Source organism: Nannobrachium achirus, assembly GCF_963921795.1.
Source record: "Nannobrachium achirus genome assembly, chromosome: 12".
NCBI classification, from domain to species: domain Eukaryota; kingdom Metazoa; phylum Chordata; class Actinopteri; order Myctophiformes; family Myctophidae; genus Nannobrachium; species Nannobrachium achirus.
In genome coordinates this window covers 64,287,174-64,311,345 of record NC_137832.1, presented here as the reverse complement: position 1 = coordinate 64,311,345, position 24,172 = coordinate 64,287,174, and the positions used below count along the sequence as shown (strand labels likewise).

General features: G+C 41.6%; 2 protein-coding genes across 2 annotated transcripts in view; one reads left to right on the top strand and one right to left on the bottom strand.

Annotated features, from left to right (window-relative positions):
• Window positions 1-3,204, top strand: part of skic3 (SKI3 subunit of superkiller complex) — a 58,446-nt gene extending 55,242 nt beyond the window's left edge. Inside the window, exons 40-41 of the mRNA XM_080739509.1 lie at window positions 1,231-1,360; window positions 2,561-3,204. Of these exons, the coding sequence (XP_080595635.1) occupies window positions 1,231-1,360; window positions 2,561-2,635 (205 nt within the window). The 3' untranslated portion in view covers window positions 2,636-3,204. The remainder of the gene's footprint in view (window positions 1-1,230; window positions 1,361-2,560) is intronic.
• Window positions 3,205-11,783: 8,579 nt separating this feature from the next.
• LOC308295792 (uncharacterized protein) lies at window positions 11,784-12,347 on the bottom strand (the record flags this gene model as incomplete). Its single annotated transcript, XM_080738838.1, has 1 exon — window positions 11,784-12,347. The coding sequence occupies one exon, from the start codon at window positions 12,345-12,347 to the stop codon at window positions 11,784-11,786; it is 564 nt and encodes a 187-aa protein (XP_080594964.1).
• Window positions 12,348-24,172: the final 11,825 nt, after the last annotated feature.

The following is a 24,172-nucleotide window of genomic DNA, read 5'->3' as shown; positions in this document are numbered from 1 at the left end:
TAGCTCTAGTGTAGGGTTAGATGACCGCTAGGTAACTGGAGAGCCCAACCCCACTAGAGCACATAGCTCTAGTGTAGGGTTAGATGACCGCTAGGTAACTGGAGAGCCCAACCCCACTAGAGCACATAGCTCTAGTGTAGGGTTAGATGACCGCTAGGTAACTGGAGAGCCCAACCCCACTAGAGCACATAGCTCTAGTGTAGGGTTAGATGACCGCTAGGTAACTGGAGAGCCCAACCCCACTAGAGCACATAGCTCTAGTGTAGGGTGGGTGTAGAGGAAAAACATTGGAAATGTTGGAAATTGTTAACACTAAACTACTCTTTACAATTTATTTTGTACATTTGCACATTTAAAAACAACACATTTGTATCAACAGCATAATGGGTTGTGCAGGTGAGATTTAGAACACATTTATGAAGTTAAATCTCATCTCATTTTACAGAGCAGGGTGTACAGGACGCTTTCATCTTGCGTGATTCTTTTTATTCAAATACATGCCAAGCTGTTTGTAGATTTCTCATCATCTTTCAACACTATTCAACCTGCCAGTTTGAGGATAAACTCCTCGATGACTTTAGGGGTGTGTGTGTGTGTGTGTGTGTGTGTGTGTGTGTGTGTGAGACAATAATGAAATATTCAGAAATATCAATGACAATCCTACTTGCCCCGATGAAGACTGGTTGGTCGAAACATATTGTTTACAAAAATCTTTTGTAAACGGTGCCATGGCATTGCTCCGAAGGTTCATTAGTCCGAATATGTTAAGAATACTATGCCTAATTCTAACCCTAACCCTAACCTTAACCTCAGTAACCCTGACTAAATTCGGACTAATGAACCTTCAAACTATTGGGCAGTCCCCTTGTAAACATGTTTAAAATACCTGATTTTACGCCTTCTCCATTATATTATTTGAGTGCTCGGATCTCTCCAATGTTTCATAAAATTACCAATAGAAAACCAACATAAATAGGTCTACGCGTGCGTGCGTGTGTTTGTGAAAGAGAGGGATTACATTGTGAAGTGAGTAACTCTAGAAGTGATCTTGACAGCCGAGTCGATTACACAACTTTAATACAAGCTCTTCTTATTTGAAAAACACCTTCCCTCAAGGAAAACGAGAGTCACTTTTTCCTTTTAAAGCTTCATACTGTGCCGCACTGGACCGCTCTGTGGGCCGCGACTTTGACACCTCTGACTGTTCCTGTCTCCCCCCCCCCCCCCCAGGGAAACCCGGCGTCTGCTGGAGCGGCTGGTCTACATGTCCTCCCTGGACTGTCCCGGGACGGTGGGCCAGGTGGCCCGCTGGTACCTCCTCAGACACCTCCATGCCAAGGACGACCAGGAGCTCATGGATGTGAGTACAGTACTGTATTGCTGCTGGCACTAAATAATACATATATTCTAAATACCAGTAAGACTCCCTAATCGGGAGATAAGCGACCGTCAGGTCGCAGCGTGATTTTAGGGCAAAATGTGTAGGAGCAGTGTCCAAAAATGTGGTTCAAAAAATCTGCCTGATACATATATTCTAAATATTATAGAAACTTATGTTATATTGTATTTTGGAGGGGAAAAAATGCATTTACTGTATATGCACAAACACTTTTTCCAGTGCTTGTGTACAAGCACTTGGGCCTCTAATGTGTGACAAGAAGCCAGTTAGTTTCTTGTGGGCTGTCTGGGTCCAAGGACGTCCCCTTCCTCCTACAGCATGTCAAGGGGGGGGGGGGGGCTGGTGTCAGTATAGGCCTCTGTGTAAGACTGTAATTCCCTTCTCTAGAACAGTGGTTCCTCTGTGTAAGACTGTAATTCCCTTCTCTAGAACAGTGGTTCCTCTGTGTAAGACTGTAATTCCCTTCTCTAGAACAGTGGTTCCAAAACGTGTTAGCTTGTGACCCAAAAGAGACTTTACCGTAGACGTTTGCCTGGGACCCAAACTAGTGAAAACGATTTTCACTACTTCTTAAACATTTGTGTCCTAATTTATGGAATTTCTTAGATTTCTGATGAAAATGACTGAAAAGATCTTTGAATTATGTCTTTAATTCAAATAATTATTTAAAACACAAATGTAGGAGAAAAAAATGAAGGGACCCATAACACCTGATTGTCCTAGAAACCAACAAATATTGTCACTCCTAACCTTCTGGCATAAACATCATAATATTCTGACAGTTGCATATCTGTAATCTCAAGGGTTACAAACACTCAGGGAGGATGTTCTGCCAACAGTCTTGTTTTCTTGTCATGTCCGGTCGCCGCGACTCGAACTCCACATCCTCTTTCCAGTGAAAGATTAAGTATTTAGAGCTACGTTCCTGGCTTCATGAGTTCCGGGCTTGTGACACCGGATGCATCCTTTCCTACCATTGTCATCTAAGCACAAGGACCATGTTCGGCTAATCAGAAGCAGAATCTCATAACATGAGAGCACACAATTATATTGCATGCATGTATTAATATAATTTCCCCAACATTATTACTAGAAAAAGAACCAATGGTGTTTGTACGGTATTTATTCTAGTAAAGGCATTAACTGACATTTGTCCTGTAGACTCTTTTGGAACACGCCAAAATGAAGAAAGACCAAAGACTGTTGGACTTTCATTCACTGCTTACCTCGTCCTGAAGTTGAGCCACCGTACGTCGCCAACACAACGTGAAACACCAACACAACGTGAAACACCAACACAACGTGAAACACCCAGCCCTCATCTGTATCCGTCACCGTAAAATGTATTATCAACTGTACATTATGGTCATATATATATTATACAGTACACTCTTCAGTGTTCATTTAACTCATAGGCACTGCAAATGTTATCAAATGGATCCATCCATATGGTTACATATGTACTCTCTTCGGGTCGCAAAGAGTTAAACACCCAGCGCAAATCAACTGTGTCCATCCATATACATACTGTACTTAGAAATCAGTTATTAATGCATTGATATTTGTTTCAATACACAGCATGCTGCAACATGAACTTAAAACATAGTGAAATATATTTGTGGTAATCATTCTTGCAGTTCTTCTCTTGACTTCATCAAATGTGAGAATCATGTCAGATGTTTACAGGAATGAAGGGAACCAAGTTAAGAGTTGAACAGTGGAGTTCATGGAACCACATTAACTATAGGACTGATAATGATGAAACATGTAATCCAATATTGTTATGACAGCAGTTGATTGTTTATTTGCAGTACAGTACATAATACATATATATTTTGTATATGTGTACAGTATACAATCTCACATTGCCATACAAATAACATGTCCACTGCTGAAACTCAATAAAAGCACTTAAGGTTCATCTAAACAGATCTGATTTGATTGATTAATTGTGGCATCACTGCACACTAGTAGAACAGCTGTTATCATAGAGAATACAAACATAAAACCATAAAATAGACTAATTCTAACCCTGATTATCTATATTAGAAACACTAATATAGATCAGTTATTTAATTCACTTCAGTTCAGCAAAGAGCTCTTTATTCTGGGAGGGAGAAAAAGAAATAAAGGGCGAGACAGGAAAATAACAAGACTCAGATACTGTTGTGAGTCTGACCCTTTTAGCACTGTAGTGTGATAAAATACACCTTTTTAAATAGCATCATCCTTATTCCTGTGTAGTATTTGTTCTGTTCTATTTGTGTATCTGTTCTGGATATATTTCATGGAAGAAAATATGTGATTCATCCTGTCTGGATAAAGAAAATGTATTGATAGTCTTACTGACATAATACAGAAGAAGTATGCTCAGGATCTGACAGGAGATACAGAACACGTTTGATCAGTGAGGTCAGAGGGTGCAGATGTTGTGTAGAGAGAGTGAAATCCACCATCACCTCCTCTGTGCTCTCCATGGTCTTCTGGGATTATCTGCTATCAGAGTTTCCAGCTCTGTCTCAATGGTGGTGTCGGGTGCCTGAGCAATTCCTGTGACCTCCACTCGCCTGGGGTTAAACACACAGTCCTCCTCAAAGCCACTCGGTACACACGTCATGCCACAGTCGGGGGGCACCCAGGCCGTGTTGTACCCATGCGAGTTCCAGGAGTACTGCAAGGGGTGGTTGTCTTGGTCGATGCGTTTGACGCGGCCAACGTGCACGCGCAGCTCAAGAATCACACGATCTCTGTTGGCAGTATTTAGTGGGTATCGTTTAGCCTTGTTTTGATCACGGCTGACATAGACTCCACGTCCCAGCATGCCATCGGACGACTGATGAAAGCCATTGACGATGATGCGGCGTGCGCTGGCGACCGTAGTGCCGTGGTACATGGTGTAAACATGCTGGTCTGTGGGCGTCTGAGATCCCAGCAGCAGTTCCAGTAGATTAATGAATCTCGGCCGTGGCTCCTGAGACCTGCTCAGTGGTTCCAGTAGATTAATGAACGGGAATGCCATCCTATTACAATAAGAACACAGAACAATGCTGTTGAATAAACTGGCAGATTAGAAAGTCTTTCTCTCTGTTTTAGCAAGAAGTCAAAAGCCATGAACGGCTGATCAAAGGGGAAAAATTGTAAATCGTGTATGTCATTAATTAAGTTCTCATACAGGATACAATAACAAATGAAATTGGAAGTGATGAACCAAAAGTACACTAAAATATAAGATGATGAATGGGTACACGTTCCTTGATTGGATTACAAAAGATTACTAAAGAGCTGGATATACAGGGACACCCAGACCCTGTTACTGCAATGTACAGAATATAGAGATTGAACTTTTTAAAGTATTTCAAGTTCAACACATTTAAGTCTCAAAATATTGATAGGCTGTGTGTTATGTATTTTAAATAATTATCTAACTTAACGTTATTATTATGTTTTTGTTATTTTTTAGCAGCATTAAAAATTAATCCCTTGTATTGTTCTAACATAATAAGAGGTAAAAAAGACTTGAGTTGTTTTTGTTACAAGAGACCAGCACTTGGCATGCTTGCATTTTGATATACTGTGTTGACATTTTAAAGCTTGTCTAGACCGTATTAATATTTGATTTACTTATTGAGGAGGGAAAAAAAATGTGAGAGAGAATTTTGTGTCTTACTTACTGAGGAAAAGTGACTCACACATACCTGCAGTTGTATTTGAAGTGAAGTCTCAGGCGTTTAACTCTCAAAAGGGGTACTAAATCATACCTAATTGAGGTAATCCAGATGAATGGTGCACCTCGTATCTGTGCTAGTCATATAATGAGTTGGTTATATAGTTTAAGTCTATAGTTTCACTTTTACACTCTGCTGCACATGATGGTGTGGGAATCCTGGTGAAATGTGCAGCGGTGCCTGACCTATTAATAGTCACATCATCAGTAAGTATTGGAAGGACAACAGAACGAAGGAAGGATCTTTATACTGAATCAAGCAACTTAAAAACTGTCAAGCCTGAGTATAGATAACATTAGCCAATTTGATTTTTTTAAGTGAAATATCCAGGGTTCCCATGGTCATGAAATTCCTGGAAATATTTTGAAATTAGAAAAAGATTTTTCCAGTACTGGAAAGGTTTTGATATTGATCAAGGGCCCTGGAAGGTCCTGGAAAAAAATGTCTATGCATTGTTTTTGGTTATTGATTTTGTAAACTCATTTACTGCCAAGTGCCACCATACGTAAATCGACTTTGAGGGTTCCTTGCCATGATTTTCTTACCTCTTGACATGGGCACGTCCATCGTGCACAATCCACATGCACGTTCGCAGTGTGCACACTTTATTTTTGCTACACTGCCTGTCTTTGGGAATTGCACATAGTGATAGGAGCAACTCCTTATTGCGCAGAATTATTGTTATATAGTCCTGGACATTGGGTTAAATATTCTGCAAAGGTTTTGGAAATTCATTGGTAAAAATCTGTGGGAACCCTTTAATCAATGTACTGTATTTGGTTACATGTGTTGCAATCAGCTGCAGCTGTTGAGCACACAAGGACAGACAAACACACAGTCAAACGTAGAGCGTCTGGCAATGCTAAAAAGTATCCTGTTTTATTTGTTTTTGAAAAGCATAGCATATAAAAGCATTTATCAAATGGACTTGAATTTGACTGTATTTGTCTTAATCATTCCTACAGTGCTTCTTCCATTCATTAATGTGAGAATCAATCATGTCAGATGTTTACAGGAATGAAGGGAACCAAGTTAGAGTTGGTTTATTGAACAGTGGAGTTAATGGGACCACATTAACTATAGGACCACATTAATATACTATAGGACCACATTAACTATAGAACAATGGAGTTCATGGGACCACATTAACTATAGAACAGTGGAGTTCATGGGACCACATTAACTATAGAACAGTGGAGTTCATGGGACCACATTAACTATAGAACAGTGGAGTTCATGGGACCACATTAACTATAGGACTGATAACGATGAAAGAAATATGACAGCAGTTGATTGTTTATTTACAATACAGTACATCAGGGTTCCCCAATAGGCGGCCCATGGGCCATTTGCGGCCCGCGGGGTGCTACCGTCTGGCCCCCACCAACCCCAGTAATAATGGTGGTATAAGAGCAGCAACAACATTAGTACATCGTCGTTGTCGGGTGGAAACCTTGTATCTCCAAATGTGTATGTTCTTTCGCAAAGTAAAGCCCTGCTTCATCATACAAGGCTGTCGCACAAATGTAGTGAAAACAGCAGATCTATGCGAGGTGTTGTGTGCTTGTAGATCGTCTGTTTTCACTAGTTTAAATAATTTTTAAAATGATAAATGCAAAACGAACGATATCTGAACTGTCGCTGGAGTAGCAGGAACGCCACCGTCGCCCCCTGCAATGTTGTGGCCCTCGGCTTGGTACCCTAGACATAATGCAATGTTGTGGCCCTCGGCTTGGTACCCTAGACATAATGCAATGTTGTGGCCCTCGGCTTGGTACCCTAGACATAATTCGGCCCTTGGGGAAAACTAATTGGGGAACCCTGCAGTACATAATACATATATATTTTGTATATGTGTATACAATCTCACATTGCCGTAAAATAACATGTCCACAGCTGAAACTCAATAAAAGCACTTAAGGTTCATCTCTAAAGAGATGCACACTAGTAGAACAGCTATTATCATATAGAATACAAACATAAAATAAACAAATTCTAACCCTGATTATCTATATTAGAAACACTAATATAGATCAGTTATTTAATTCACTGAGTTCAGCAAATAACTCTTTATTCTGGGAGGGAGAAAAAGCAATAAAGGGTGAGACAGGAAAATAAAGAAGACTCAGATACTGTTGTGAGTCTGACCCTTTTTCCACTGCAGTGTGATAAAAGACACATTTTAAAATTACATGTAAGCTCACCATCTTCCTTATTCCTGTGTAGTATTTGCTCTGTTCTATTTGTGTATCTGTTCTGGATATATTTCATGGAAGAAAATATGTGATTCATCCTGTCTGGAGAAAGACAATGTATTGATAGTCTTACTGACATAATACAGAAGAACTATGCTCAGGATCTGAGGAGATACAGAACATGTTTGATCAGTGAGGTCAGAGGGTGCAGATGTTGTGTAGAGAGAGTGAAATCCACCATCACCTCCTCTGTGCTCTCCATGGTCTTCTGGGATTATCTGCTATCAGAGTTTCCAGCTCTGTCTCAATGGTGGTGTCGGGTGCCTGAGCAATTCCTGTGACCTCCACTCTCCTGGGGTTAAACACACAGTCCTCCTCAAAGCCTCTTGGTACACACGTCATGCCACAGTCGGGGGGCACCCAGGCCGTGTTGTACCCATGCGAGTTCCAGGAGTACTGCAAGGGGTGGTTGTCTTGGTCGATGCGTTTGACGCGGCCAACGTGCACGCGCAGCTCAAGAATCACACGATCTCTGTTGGCAGTATTTAGTGGGTATCGTTTAGCCTTGTTTTGATCACGGCTGACATAGACTCCACGTCCCAGCATGCCATCGGACGACTGGCGAAAGCCATTGACGATGATGCGGCGTGCGCTGGCGACCGTGGTGCCGTGGTACATGGTGTAAACATGCTGGTCTGTGGGCGTCTGAGATCCCAGCAGTTGTTCCAGTAGATTAATGAATCTCGGCCGTGGCTCCTGAGACCTGCTCAGTGGTTCCTGTAGAATGGATCTCTGGAATGCCATCCTATTACAATAAGAACACAGAACAATGCTGTTGAATAAACTGGCAGATTAGCAGTGGCAGATTAGAAAGTCTTTCTCTCTGTTTTAGCAAGAAGTCAAAAGCCATGAACGGCTGATCAAAGGGGAAAAATGGTAAATCGTGTATGTCATTAATTAAGTTATCATACAGGATACAATAACAAATGAAATTGGAAGTGATGAACCAAAAGTACACTAAAATATAAGATGATGAATGGGTACACGTTCCTTGATTGGATTACTAAAGATTACTAAAGAGCTGGATATACAGGGACACCCAGACCCTGTTACTGCAATGTACAGAATATAGAGATTGAACTTTTTAAAGTATTTCAAGTTCAACACATTTAAGTCTCAAAATATTGATAGGCTGTGTGTTATGTATTTTAAATAATTATCTAACTTAACGTTATTATTATGTTTTTGTTATTTTTTAGCAGCATTAAAAATTAATCCCTTGTATTGTTCTAACATAATAAGAGGTAAAAAAGACTTGAGTTGTTTTTGTTACAAGAGACCAGCACTTGGCATGCTTGCATTTTGATATACTGTGTTGACATTTTAAAGCTTGTCTAGACCGTATTAATATTTGATTTACTTATTGAGGAGGAAAAAAAAATGTGAGAGAGAATTTTGTGTCTTACTTACTGAGGAAAAGTGACTCACACATACCTGCAGTTGTATTTGAAGTGAAGTCTCAGGCGTTTAACTCTCAAAAGGGGTACTAAATTATACCTAATTGAGGTAATCCAGATGAATGGTGCACCTCGTATCTGAGCTAGTCATATGAGTTGGTTATATAGTTTAAGTCTATAGTTTCACTTTCACTCTCTGCTGCACATGATGGTGTGGGAATCCTGGTGAAATGTGCAGCGGTGCCTGACCTATTAATAGTCACATCATCAGTAAGTATTGGAAGGACAACAGAACGAAGGAAGGATCTTTATACTGAATCAAGCAACTTAAAAACTGTCAAGCCTGAGTATAGATAAAATTAGCCAATTTGATTTTTTTAAGTGAAATATCCAGGGTTCCCATGGTCATGAAATTCCTGGAAATATTTTGAAATTAGAAAAAGATTTTTCCAGTACTGGAAAGGTTTTGATATTGATCAAGGGCCCTGGAAGGTCCTGGAAAAAAATGTCTATGCATTGTTTTTGGTTATTGATTTTGTAAACTCATTTACTGCCAAGTGCCACCATACGTAAATCGACTTTGAGGGTTCCTTGCCATGATTTTCTTACCTCTTGACATGGGCACGTGCACGTCCATCGTGCACAATCCACATGCACGTTCGCAGCGTGCACACTTTATTTTTGCTACACTGCCTGTCTTTGGGAATTGCACATAGTGATAGGAGCAACTCCTTATTGCGCAGAATTATTGTTATATAGTCCTGGACATTGGGTTAAATATTCTGCAAAGGTTTTGGAAATTCATTGGTAAAAATCTGTGGGAACCCTTTAATCAATGTACTGTATTTGGTTACATGTGTTGCAATCAGCTGCAGCTGTTGAGCACACAAGGACAGACAAACACACAGTCAAACGTAGAGCGTCTGGCAATGCTAAAAAGTATCCTGTTTTATTTGTTTTTGAAAAGCATAGCATATAAAAGCATTTATCAAATGGACTTGAATTTGACTGTATTTGTCTTAATCATTCCTACAGTGCTTCTTCCATTCATTAATGTGAGAATCAATCATGTCAGATGTTTACAGGAATGAAGGGAACCAAGTTAGAGTTGGTTTATTGAACAGTGGAGTTCATGGGACCACATTAACTATAGGACCACATTAATATACTATAGGACCACATTAACTATAGAACAGTGGAGTTCATGGGACCACATTAACTATAGGACTGATAACGATGAAAGAAAGATGACAGCAGTTGATTGTTTATTTACAATACAGTACATCAGGGTTCCCCAATAGGCGGCCCATGGGCCATTTGCGGCCTGCGGGGTGCTACCGTCTGGCCTAGCCTGACACTTCAGTCCGCACATCACCACCCCCTGCTGGTGGGTGGTGTGTAGTGTGGACTGAAGCTGCACACATTTTAATCTATTTCGAAAGCGCCCAAAGAGCGGGCGCATTGAATGGGCCAATCAGGGTTGTATGCTTGGGGCACATGGTGTGGCTGCTCCGGTCCCAGCCCCCTCCAAACAGAGCTCTTGAGCTCACGTGAGACTCGCTCGTGGACTCTGATTGGTGTCCTCTGCCCACGTGAGAGTCTAGTGGACTCTGATTGGTCCGTGAAAAATGTCATGGCGGAGTCAGACTCGACTCGTATTATTTTAATAAACTATGAAATAGTGCCGTTTCTTCACGTTTTAATACCATTTTGCACTAACGTAAACATGCAGGCATATAATATGTTATGAGAAATAACGTATTTTTGCAATGTCACGCCACGTCGCCGTCGTGTGTGTGTGTGTGTGTGTGTGTGTATGTGTGTGTGTGACGTCAATAGGCTTTAGCCCCCCCCCGCCGAAATAGAATGTCTGCCCTCAATTTCAGACTCTCATCCCGAAGTGAAACGTAGTGTGAGATGTCTGGCGCTCGCAGTCAGGCAACGTCTGGCCCCCACCAACCCCAGTAATAATGGTGGTATAAGAGCAGCAACAACATTAGTACATCGTCGTTGTCGGGTGGAAACCTTGTATCTCCAAATGTGTATGTTCTTTCGCAAAGTAAAGCCCTGCTTCATCATACAAGGCTGTCGCACAAATGTAGTGAAAACAGCAGATCTATGCGAGGTGTTGTGTGCTTGTAGATCGTCTGTTTTCACTAGTTTAAATAATTTTTAAAATGATAAATGCAAAACGAACGATATCTGAACTGTCGCTGGAGTAGCAGGAACGCCACCGTCGCCCCCTGCAATGTTGTGGCCCTCGGCTTGGTACCCTAGACATAATGCAATGTTGTGGCCCTCGGCTTGGTACCCTAGACATAATGCAATGTTGTGGCCCTCGGCTTGGTACCCTAGACATAATTCGGCCCTTGGGGAAAACTAATTGGGGAACCCTGCAGTACATAATACATATATATTTTGTATATGTGTATACAATCTCACATTGCCGTAAAATAACATGTCCACAGCTGAAACTCAATAAAAGCACTTAAGATTCATCTCTAAAGAGATGCACACTAGTAGAACAGCTATTATCATATAGAATACAAACATAAAATAAACAAATTCTAACCCTGATTATCTATATTAGAAACACTAATATAGATCAGTTATTTAATTCACTGAGTTCAGCAAATAACTCTTTATTCTGGGAGGGAGAAAAAGCAATAAAGGGTGAGACAGGAAAATAAAGAAGACTCAGATACTGTTGTGAGTCTGACCCTTTTTCCACTGCAGTGTGATAAAAGACACATTTTAAAATTACATGTAAGCTCACCATCTTCCTTATTCCTGTGTAGTATTTGCTCTGTTCTATTTGTGTATCTGTTCTGGATATATTTCATGGAAGAAAATATGTGATTCATCCTGTCTGGAGAAAGACAATGTATTGATAGTCTTACTGACATAATACAGAAGAACTATGCTCAGGATCTGAGGAGATACAGAACATGTTTGATCAGTGAGGTCAGAGGGTGCAGATGTTGTGTAGAGAGAGTGAAATCCACCATCACCTCCTCTGTGCTCTCCATGGTCTTCTGGGATTATCTGCTATCAGAGTTTCCAGCTCTGTCTCAATGGTGGTGTCGGGTGCCTGAGCAATTCCTGTGACCTCCACTCTCCTGGGGTTAAACACACAGTCCTCCTCAAAGCCTCTTGGTACACACGTCATGCCACAGTCGGGGGGCACCCAGGCCGTGTTGTACCCATGCGAGTTCCAGGAGTACTGCAAGGGGTGGTTGTCTTGGTCGATGCGTTTGACGCGGCCAACGTGCACGCGCAGCTCAAGAATCACACGATCACTGTTGGCAGTATTTAGTGGGTATCGTTTAGCCTTGTCTTGATCACGGCTGACGTAGACTCCAGGTCCCAGCATGCCCTTGGTCGCCTGATGAAAGCCATTGACGATGATGCGGCGTGCGCTGGCGACCGTGGTGCCGTGGTACATGGTGTAAACATGCTGGTCTGTGGGCGTCTGAGATCCATGCAGTTGTTCCAGTAGATTAATGAATCTCGGCCGCGGCTCCTGAGACCTGCTCAGTGGTTCCTGTAGATTAATGAACGGGAATGCCATCCTATTACAATAAGAACACAGAACAATGCAGTTGAATAAACCAGCAAGAGCCGCTGATACAAACGACCTACGGCCTGGTCGCGACTTAGGCCACGACTTGGAGGTCGTAGGTCCCGGTTCTGGAGGTTTTGCGCGATCTCGGTCGTAATTCAGCGACCTGGGAAGTCCGCGATCGAAACTCTACGCTTGCTAAGGGAAGGGACGCGAGTTTAGAAACTCTACGCTTGCTAAGGGAAGGAGCGCCGCGATCGAAACTCTACGCTTGCTAAGGGAAGGGACGCGAGTTTAGAAACTCTACGCTTGCTAAGGGAAGGAGCGCTCGTTTTCAACAGCGTCGGCAGGTTAGCTACTCAGTGTCGGCAGGTTAGGGTTAGGGTTAGGGTTAGGGTTAGGGTTAGGGTTAGAGTTGGGGTTAGGGTTAAGGTTAGGGTTAGAGTTAGAGTTGGGGTTAGGGTTAAGGATAGGTTTTGGTGCACCTCGCGCGGTCCAAGTGACTACAATGGAGCGCTTCCTACCTCCGGTTCAGCCAATCACAAGCTTCAAAAGGTTGAATAGCGCTGCTGCTCTAGAATATTCTGCAAAAAGACGGCCCGGGGACGACCGAGGTGGCGCAACCACGGCCGGGGGTCGCGAAACTAGACCGGCCGCGACCTAACAAGTATGTACCGCGAACTACGACCTCCAGAACCGGGACCTACGACCTCCAGGTCGTGGCCTAGGTCGCGACCAGGCCGTAGGTCGTTCGTATCAGCGGCTGTCTCTCGAATAAACTGGCAGATTAGAAAGTCTTTCTCTCTGTTTTAGCAAGAAGTCAAAAGCCATGAACGGCTGATCAAAGGGGAAAAATTGTAAATCGTGTATGTCATTAATTAAGTTCTCATACAGGATACAATAACAAATGAAATTTGAAGTGATGAACCAAAAGTACACTAAAATATAAGATGATGAATGGGTACACGTTCCTTGATTGGATTACTAAAGATTACTAAAGAGCTGGATATACAGGGACACCCAGACCCTGAACTTGCTGAACAAATACTGCAATGTACAGAATATAGAGATACAACCTTTTAATGTATTTCAAGTTCAACATATTTAAGTCTCAAAATATTGATAGGCTGTGTGTTAATGGACACAGAACTTATGTATTTTAAATAATTATCTAACTTAACGTTATTATTATGTTTTTGTTATTTTTTTAGCAGCATTAAAAATGAATCCCTTGTATTGTTCCAACATAATAAGAGGTAAAAAGACTTGAGTTGTTTTGGTTACAAGAGAACAGCACTTATCATGCTTGCATTTTGATATACTGTGTTGACATTTTAAAACTTGTCTAGACCATACTAATATTTTATTTACTTATTGAGGAGGGAAAAAAAGTGTGAGAGAATTTTGTGTCTTACTTACTGAGGAAAAGTGACTCACACATACCTGCAGTTGTATTTGAAGTGAAGTCTCAGGCGTTTAACTCATAAAAGGGTTACTAAATTATACCTAATTGTGGTAATCCAGATGAATGGTGCACCTCGTATCTGAGCTAGTCATATGAGTTGGTTATATAGTTTAAGTCTATAGTTTCACTTTCACACTCTGCTGCACATGATGGTGTGGGAATCCTGGTGAAATGTGCAGCTGTGCCTGACCTATTAATAGTCACATCATCAGTAAGTATTGGAAGGACAACAGAACGACGGAAGGATCTTTATACTGAATCAAGCAACTTAAAAACTGTCTGGGAGACTTACAAAAGCCTGAGTAGACAATACAATTACCCCGTTTTCTTTTTTAACTGAAATATCCTGGGTTCCCATGGTCATGAAATTCCTGGAAATATTTTGAAATTATACAAATATTTTTCCAGCGGCTATGCATTGTTTTTGGTTATTGATTTTGTTAACTGATTTACTGCCAACTGCCACTATACACCACTATACCACTATACATCGACTTTGAGGGTTCCTTGCCATGATTTTCTTACCTCTTGACATGGGCATGTGCGTGTCCATCGTGCACAATCCACATGCACGTTAGCAGCGTGCACGCTTTATTTTTGCTACACTGCCTGTCTTTGGGAATTGCACATAGGAGCAACTCGTTATTGCGCAGAATTATTGTTATATTGTCCTGGACATTGGGTTAAATATTCTGGAACGTTTTTGGAAATTCATTGGTAAAAATCTGTGGGAACCCTTTAATCAATGTACTGTATTTGGTTACATGTGTTGCAATCAGCTGCAGCTGTTGAGCACATAAGGACAAACAAACACACAGTCAAACGTAGAGCGGCTGGCAACGCTAAAAAGTATCCTGTACTGAGTCTGTTTTATTTGTTTTTGAAAGGCATAGCATATAAAAGCATTTATCAAATGGACTTCAAAACATCATGGACTATAATTGTCTTAATCATTCCTACAGTGCTTCATCCATTCATTAATGTGAGAATCAATCATATCCGATGTTTACAGGAATGAAGGGAACAAAGTTAGAGTTGGTTTATAGAACAGTGGAGTTCATGGGACCACATTAACTACAGGACTGATAATGATGACAAATATATATGACAGCACTTGATTGTTTATTTACAGTACAGTACATAATACATATATATGTGTATACAATCTCACATTGCCGTAAAATAACATGTCCACAGCTGAAACTCAATAAAAGCACTTAAGTTTCATCTCTAAAGAGATGCACACTAGTAGAACAGCTATTATCATATGGAATACAAACATAAAATAGACTAATTCTAACCTTGATTATCTATATTAGAAACACTAATATAGATCAGTTATTTAATTCACTGAGTTTAGAAAATAACTCTTTATTCTGGGAGGGAGAAAAAGCAATAAAGGTTGAGACAGGAAAATAACAGAAGACTCATAGTCTTACTGACATAATTAGGCCGGGGGCCAATTCTGAAATTGGCACAAATTGGTACCACCCAAGGTGACCGTACGTTTTTTACATTTTCGTCTTCGTACATGTCTCTAGTTTACATTTTGGTATGATAACTCTTCCAATCGCCCAGCTTATTGACAGTTATCACTCCCTAAACAAAAAAATATCCATATGAAACAGTGATGAGTATATAGTGTGGTACGATGTGTACTTCTGTAGGATTTTTGTGCTAAAATTTATTTTTTTGCAGATCCTGGTTCTATAGAGTCCAAACTATGAGAAAATGATGGGTGTCAACTTTTCCGGACCCCCACCCCCTATCTGGGGGTCATCTAGTTTGGGGCCTCCCAGAACAGTATGCCAGCCAGTTAATGTCCAATTTTCTTAATATTTGGGTTGTTTTGTAGGTTTTAAAACATTCTGAGTTCATTTATTAAAATTTTGAAGCAGCCAGAATAACCTTTCTGACATTTGGTTGGGGTCTTTCCTCACCTGGGACCCCCCAGATGGACCCCTGTGCCTATCTCAGTACTCGCTCTGCTCCTGCTCCAGAACAATGTCATATTAGATCATAATTGAATAAATGTTTTTGTTGCTGGACTCTGAAAACAAAAATGAGTAGTAGCAAATACCAGGGGTCTTCCACAGGGGCTTCGGGACCCCTAGGGGGTCCTCAGAGTTACTACATAGTGTACTTCTAATGTTTTTTTTGCGTAACTTTATGTTTTTACTGCTTTGGCTTTTATAGGGACCAAACTGTCAGAAAATGATGGGTGTCAGATTTTCCCAACCCCTGCCCCTTTTCTGGGGGGTCATCTATTTTAGGACATTGCAGAACACAATTTTCATAATTATAGAGTTGTTTTGAATGTTTTAAAACATTCTAAGTTCATATATTTTGAAGCAGCCAGATTAACCTTTCTGACTTTTGGTGGGGGTCTTTCCTCACCTGGGACCCCCGGAATATGACTCCTGAGCCTATCTCAGTACTCATTACAGTCCTTGCTCTGCTCCTGCTCCAGAACAGTGTCAATTAGATCATAATAATTGAAGCATAAAAGCTTTTGTAGCTGGGCTCTGACAACAAAAATGAGTAGCTAATACCAGGGGTCTTCCACAGGGGGTCTGGGACCCCCAGGTGTCCTCAGAGTTACTACAGGGGGCCAACCAAATCTCTGGTCACCCCAACCTTCCAGTCAGCCAAGACATCTGACTGGAAAATACCCTCCACTCTCTGAATTCCATCCATTTTCTTCAATTGGTGGAAGCTCAGGGCAATTTGTCAAGTATCATTTATATTGCATTGTGATGTAGCTGGCATGGAGGATATGTGGTAGCAGTGCAGCTCCAAGTTCTTTGACTGAAATCCCATCCCATTACCCTGGCATTATCACAGATGCAGGGTTGTTGGACCAAAGTGCTCCAATTACTCCAATGTTGATGCCTTGCCCAGCCCTGAGGCTCATAGGGCAGGAGTCTATGTCCTGTTTCAGTGAGGCAGCTTGATGGACAAGTACCCCTGGACAGTGGACATGATAATAGTTTGTCACAGGGACATACCCCAATCCAGCCTTTCATGCTGAGGTCATACATTCAAGATGTATGACAAGATGACTCTGTGTGTGTGTGTGTGTGTGTGTGTGTGTGTGTGTGTGTGTGTGTGTGTGTGTGTGTGTGTGTGTGTGTGTGTGTGTGTGTGTGTGTGTGTGTGTGTGTGGACATGTTTTGCGTGCCCGCTCTGACATCACACTCTGGCTTCACTGTGATGGCACACTAACAGAATCCCTTTTATGACCATATGGAGTTCCTTGATGTCTTCAATATTAAGCCCATATCTAACAGGACTTCATATGGGAATGCCCATATATGGAGGCCACATTGGCCACATACCACACTAACAGAATCCATATATGGCCAAGACAGCTGGCCAAGACAGCCCATATCTGTGTGGCTGGTTCTACAGACAGGGATCTCCATGAAGGGTATGATGTCAGTTGTCATAACAAATAACTGAGTATGCATGTTTGGGCTCTCACAGCATATCTCAATATACAGTACATGGATCTGTACATCTGTACACCGATATACATCACTGGTCAGATGGCAAAGAATTGGCGCTGAGGCATCTTACTAGTAAATAATACTGAGAATAAACCATCAAGTACACTACATAAACCCAGGATGCATAAAACTAACAGTTTCTAATATTAATCAAAAATAGTTAGCAAATTGCAGAACTGGTTGCAAGAATAGGGCCAAAACTGGAATAGTCATTTGTCTGGCCCCCTGTAGTAACTCTGAGGACACCTGGGGGTCCCAGACCCCCTGTGGAAGACCTCTGGTATTAGCTACTCATTTTTGTTGTCAGAGCCCAGCTACAAAAGCTTTTATGCTTCAATTATGATATAATTTGACACTGTTCTGGAGCAGGAGCAGAGCAAGGACTGTAATGAGTACTGAGATAGGCTCAGGAGTCATTCCGGGGGTCCCAGGTGAGGAAAGACCCCCACCAAAAGTCAGAAAGGTTATTCTGGCTGCTTCAAAAGTGCAATATATGAACTTAGAATGTTTTAAAACCTTCAAAACAACTCTAATATTATGAAAATTGGACATTAACTGGCTGGCATACTGTTCCGCTATGTCCTAAAATAGATGACCCCCCAGAAAAGGGGCAGGGGTTGGGAAAATCTGACACCCATCATTTTCTGACAGTTTGGTCCCTATAAAAGCCAAAGCAGTAAAAAAATAAAGTTATGCAAAAAAATCATTAGAAGTACACTATGTAGTAACTCTGAGGACCCCCTAGGGGTCCCGAAGCCCCTGTGGAAGACCCCTGGTATTTGCTACTACTCATTTTTGAGTCCAGCAACAAAAACATTTATTCAATTATGATCTAATATGACATTGTTCTGGAGCAGGAGCAGAGCGAGTACTGAGATAGGCACAGGGGTCCATCTGGGGGGTCCCAGGTGAGGAAAGACCCCAACCAAATGTCAGAAAGGTTATTCTGGCTGCTTCAAAATTTTAATAAATTAACTCAGAATGTTTTAAAACCTACAAAACAACCCTAATATTAAGAAAATTGGACATTAACTGGCTGGCGTACTGTTCTGGGAGGCCCCAAACTAGATGACACCTAGAAAGGGGGCGGGGGTCCGGAAAAGTTGACATCCATCATTTTCTCATAGTTTGGACTCTATAGAACTAGGAACATAGGAAACAATTTTAGCACAAAAATCCTACGGTAAGTACACATCGTACCACACTATATACTCATCACTGTTTCATATGGATATTGGTTTGTTTAGGGAGTGATAACTGTCAATAAGCTGGGCGATTGGAAGAGTTATCATACCAAAATGTAAACTAGAGACATGTACGAAGACGAAAATGTAAAAAACGTACGGTCACCTTGGGTGGTACCAATTTGTGCCAATTTCAGAATTGGCCCCCGGCCTAAATACAGAAGAACTATGCTCAGGATCTGAGGAGATACAGAACACGTTTGATCAGTGAGGTCAGAGGGTGCAGATGTTGTGTAGAGAGAGTGAAATAAACCATCACCTCCTCTGTGCTCTCCATGGTCTTCTGGGATTATCTGCTATCAGAGTTTCCAGCTCTGTCTTAAGGGTGGTGTCGGGTGCCTGAGCAATTCCTGTGACCTCCACTCGCCTTGGGTTAAACACACAGTCCTCCGTTAAGCCATTTGGTACACACTTCATGCCACTGTCGGGGGGCACCCAGGCCGTGTTGTACCCATGTGAGTTCCAGGAGTACTGCAAGGGGTGGTTGTCTTGGTTGATGCGTTTGACGCGGCCAACGTGCACGCGCAGCTCAAGAATCACACGATCACTGTCGGCAGTATTTAGTGGGTATCGTTTAGCCTTGTCTTGATCACGGCTGACGTAGACTCCAGGTCCCAGCATGCCACCTGACGACTGGCGAAAGCCATTGATGATGATGAGGCGTGCGCTGGCGACCGTGGTGCCGTGGTACATGGTGTAAACATGCTGGTCTTTGGGCGTCTGAGATCCATGCAGTTGTTCCAGTAGATTAATGAATCTCGGCCGTGGCTCCTGAGACCTGCTCAGTGGTTCCTGTAGAATGGATCTCTGGAATGCCATCCTATTACAATAAGAACACAGAACAATGTTGTTGAATAAACTGACAGATTAGCACTGGCTAATGAGTCTGTTTTATTTGATTTTGAAAAGCATAGCATATAAATGCATTTTCTTATATTTTTTTCCCTTCATCTGTTCTTTCGGGTTCTGACAACATATAGTCTACGATAAATTAATACTTTTGTACAGAAATGCTTTTCAATAGCTATTAAAGTAGAATTCCGGAGTAGGCGTTTTCTTACAGGTTTAATCTGATGTTATTATATACTAGAACGAGTGGTACAGGTGAAAAATGAACACAAAAATGAAACACTTTTTTATTTATTTAGATATAATACAAACCCATTATAACTTCAATCTCCATTTTAACCATGATGGATTTAATGAAAACAACTGTCCTCTTTTTCTGGTGACTCCTGACACCCTCCGAATACGTGAGCATGCAGTGTTTTTTCAATAGCTTTTTTCATTTATTTTTTATAATCTTTTATTGTATTTAATAATTTCCCCAAAAGATTAATAGAAATCAATGAAACATGTTATCGAAAATTTAAAGTGAAATATCCCTCTAATATTCAAACAGTGTTTGTGTCCCAAATGCGCCGCCGTAGAAATCATGTGTAAAATCTGGGTTTGCAAGACTTCCGGAAGTACAAACCCTGTTGAGAGTAGTCATTATGAAAGACAGATATCTACTGAAAGCAATTTTTGAGCTTTAACAATACGCAATTTACAGCATAACCCCACATCTGACGCTTGGAGCTGCGGCGATCTCAGGATGTAGTTATGAAAGTTGTCACCTGTACCACTCGTTCTGGGATATAATGACATCAGATTAAGGTAAGAAAACTGCTACTCTGGAATTCTCCTTTAAACTATGTGTGGTGCCATGTGGCGCCATGTGGTGCCATGTGGTGCCATGTGGTGCCATGTAGTGCCATGTGGTGCCATGTGGTGCCGTGGTACATGCATGGTGTAAACATGCCTGTCTGTGGGGGCCTGAGATCCATGCAGTTGTTCCAGTAGATTAATGAATCTCGGCCGCGGCTCCTGAGACCTGCTCATTGGTTCCAGTAGATTAATGAACGGGAATGCCATCCTATTACAATAAGAACACAGAACAATGCTGTTGAATAAACTGACAGATTAGCACTGGCAGAAAGTCTTTCTCTCTCTGTTTAGCAAGCCTGGAATGAGATGAAAGTAATGAAGTCAAAAGCCATGAACGTGCGGTGCCCGCTGGCCTACTGGTCCAGGCCGGTGTATACCACTTAGGCATTGCCACATGGGCATGGATGCCTTGCGGGGACTGTCCATAAGTCTGAAGGTTCTTTAGTCCGAATTTAGTTAGGGTTACTGAGGTTAAGGTTAGGGTTAGAGTCAGAGTTAGGCATAGTATTCTTAACAAATTCGGAGTAATGAACCTTCGGACTAATGAACCTTCGGACCAATGCCATGGCACCTGCCTTGCGACGTCTGCGGTTCGATTCCCGATCCGGACGACCTTTGCCGTGCATCACTCCCCATCTCTCCCTCCCATTTCCTGTCAGTCTGTCCCGATCAATAAAGGCATAAAATCCCAAAAGAGTAAAATAATGGTAAATCGTCTGTCATTATACAGGATACAAAAACGTGAAATTGGAAGTGGTGAACCAAAAAAAAGTACAGACAAAGTTGAACTGGTACACTAAAATGTAAGATGGTAAATGGGTACACGTTCCTTGATTAGATTACATTTGCAACCCATCTGAAAACATGTTTTTTTGTTTACTAAAGAGCAGGATATGCAGGGAGACCAGACCCCTGTTGCTGAACAGAATATCCATGTTTAATCAGAATATAGAGATTCAACTTTTTAACACAAAATGTATTTCAAGTTCACCGTCCAAAAATGTCTGTTTGCTAAGTGTGTTTTCATTATGTATTTTAAATAATGTGACTTTACATATTTTTTTTTGTAATTTGTTTTAGCAGCATTTAAATGAATCCCTTGTATTGTTCTAAAATAATAAGAGGTTAAAAGACTTGAGTTGTTTTTGTTACAAGAGACCAGCACTTATAGCTTGCTTGCATTCTATACTCTCTCAGAAAAAAGTGACTAACATTTCAGCAAGATTGCTCTAAAATATGTACAGTAAGTACAGTAAGTAACACCAGTAGGACATACTGTACCTGCAGATGTATTTGAAGTGAAGTCTTAACAGGAGTTTACAGTAACTCACAAAAGGGTTACTGAATTGTGGGAATCCAGAGGAATGGCGCACTTCGTATCTGACCGAGTCTCACAATGAGTCATAAAAGTATAGTTTCACTTTCACTGCTGCACAGGATGGTGTGGTAATCCCATGAAAGGAAGTGGATCTGTGCCTGACCTATTAATAGTCCCATCACCAGTAAGTAATGCAAGTCTACTGTACTTTCATTTTCACTCTGCTGCACATAATGGTGAAGTACAACTATATGTGCACTGATTAGAGTAACATGAGTTACAGTAGGCTCTGGTATGGCCTGTTTTTCTAATAGGGAGAAATGTTCTCCCTGCAGAATATCCCCAAGCCTGCCCCATTTGCCTGTGAAAATATGACTTTCCCAAAGGTGGTTTGGGGGGGGGGGGGGGGGGGGCAACGCTTAATTGTTAGCGATTTTTCCCAAAGGCCAGAGTGTTGTTCCTTGGTTGGCAAGCTTTTTTTTTTGGGGGGGGGGGGGGGGGTGTATCTGTCTTGTGTATTTCATATGAGGCATCACAGGTTCAGGTAGTTTTGAGTATTTGTGGAGAGAGGGCGAGATCATTTAGCAACCTCCAACCGGGTTGCGACCTAGTCGGTAGTTTTCAGCGACCGGGTCGCTAAATCTACCAACCGGGTCGTTAAATCTACCGACCGGTTCGCTAAATCTACGGACCGGGCCGCAAAATCACCGACTGGGTCGCTAAATCGACCGACCGGGTCGCTTATCCACCGACCGGGCTGCTAACCCTAACCCTAAGCCTAACCCTAAATCACCGACCGGGTCGCTAAATTAATGCCCAGGTCGCTAATTACCAACTGCCGGTCCGGGTTGCTTCCTGGGCGATAATTCTACAGACCGGGCCGCTAAATCACCGACCTGGCAGCTAAATCTACCGACCGGGCCGGTAAATCACCGACTGGGTCACTAAATCTACTGACCGGCCTGCAAAATCACCGACCGGGACCAGGTCGGTGATTTAGCGGCCCAGTCGGTAGATTTAGCTGCCAGGTCGGTGATTTTGCAGCCTGGTCTGTAGATTTAGCGACCCGGTCGGTGAAATTCTACCGACCAGGTTGCGACCAGGTTGGAGGTCGCTAAATGATCTCGCTCCTACTGGATTTGTGATTGGTGGTTTCATTGCTTTTGTAGTTTCTGGTTTTGGATTTAATGATCATTCTAGGACTGAAGGAAATTGTGAATGTTGCTTCATGTTGTCAGAAATATACATAGGACTTGGGAAATGATTTAATACTTTTCCTTGTCTATTAGTTGATACCCAGAGTTGTGATTGCTTGTGGGGAGGAACATCGTGAGAAAGAAGTGTGAGGCCAATACATTTGTACAGTATAACATATTGTGCAGGAGAAGTTAAGAAGCCTAAAGGCTTATAAAGAACTTCCCCTAATTTATAAAAACAGACATAAGTATACATATTTTTAAAAATAAAAAAATATATACGTTAAACATGCTTCAATATAATCCACATACAATAAAGTAGATACATATATACTACAAACATCTACAGACCTGTACACACAACCAAATACACATTTATCTACTACATTTTAGCTATGAGCATTTTTTTGTAGTTGGTTTTAAAGACCTGTAATGAAGATCCTTTAAGCCTTGGATCGGTGGCATTCCATAAATTAGCTCAATTGCAAACTGCCTGAGGGAAGTACGACAATAAGGTACATGAAGGTCTTTTGATTGCCGTGTGACATATGAATGAATATCAGAATTGAATGAAAAGAAACTATTTAAACCATTTGGTAGATTGCATTGATCATAGATTTACATTACATTACATTTATACACAAATATACATATCTGTAAAGAATTAACCTCGGACACAGACAGAATGTTTAGTTTCTTGAAGAGAGGGGCAAGACATTGATCAGATATTAAGATCCCTGCCTGTCACGTCTCCTGTTTCTGTTCTCCCCATTCTAGACACTCCCCCCCCCCCCCCCCCCCCCCCCCCCCCACAGTCTATGGCAGGGGTTCCCAAACCTTTTTGTCACAGGGCACCCCATAAATATACATTTTTTAATCCGAGGCACCCCTACATTATAATTTTCACTCCCAGCACCTTATATTTATAGCATATCGTCGTTGTCGGGTGGAAACCTTGTATGTCCAAAACCATTCGTTTTGTATTTATCATAATATAAAATGTACCAAACTAGTGAAAACAGCAGATCTACAAGCACACAATGTTGTGTGCTTGTAGATCGGCTGTTTTCACTAGTTTTGTGCGACAGTCTTGTATGATGAAGCAGGGCTTTGCTTTACCAAAAGATGTACACATTTGAAACTTGGAGATACGAGGTTGCTGCCCGACAGTGACGATATTTTAGTGATTATGTTGCGAGGAAAACGTTGAGATAATAGACATTTTGGTTAGAACTGACTGAAAATAACTTTGTACTTCAAGTTTAAAATGATACTAAATATTTTTTCAAGTGTCCAAATAAATTCCAAATATTATCAAATGATCTCGCGGCACCCCTGGACTTCCGTCACGGCACCCCAGGGTGCCCCGTCACACACTTTGAAAACCCCTGC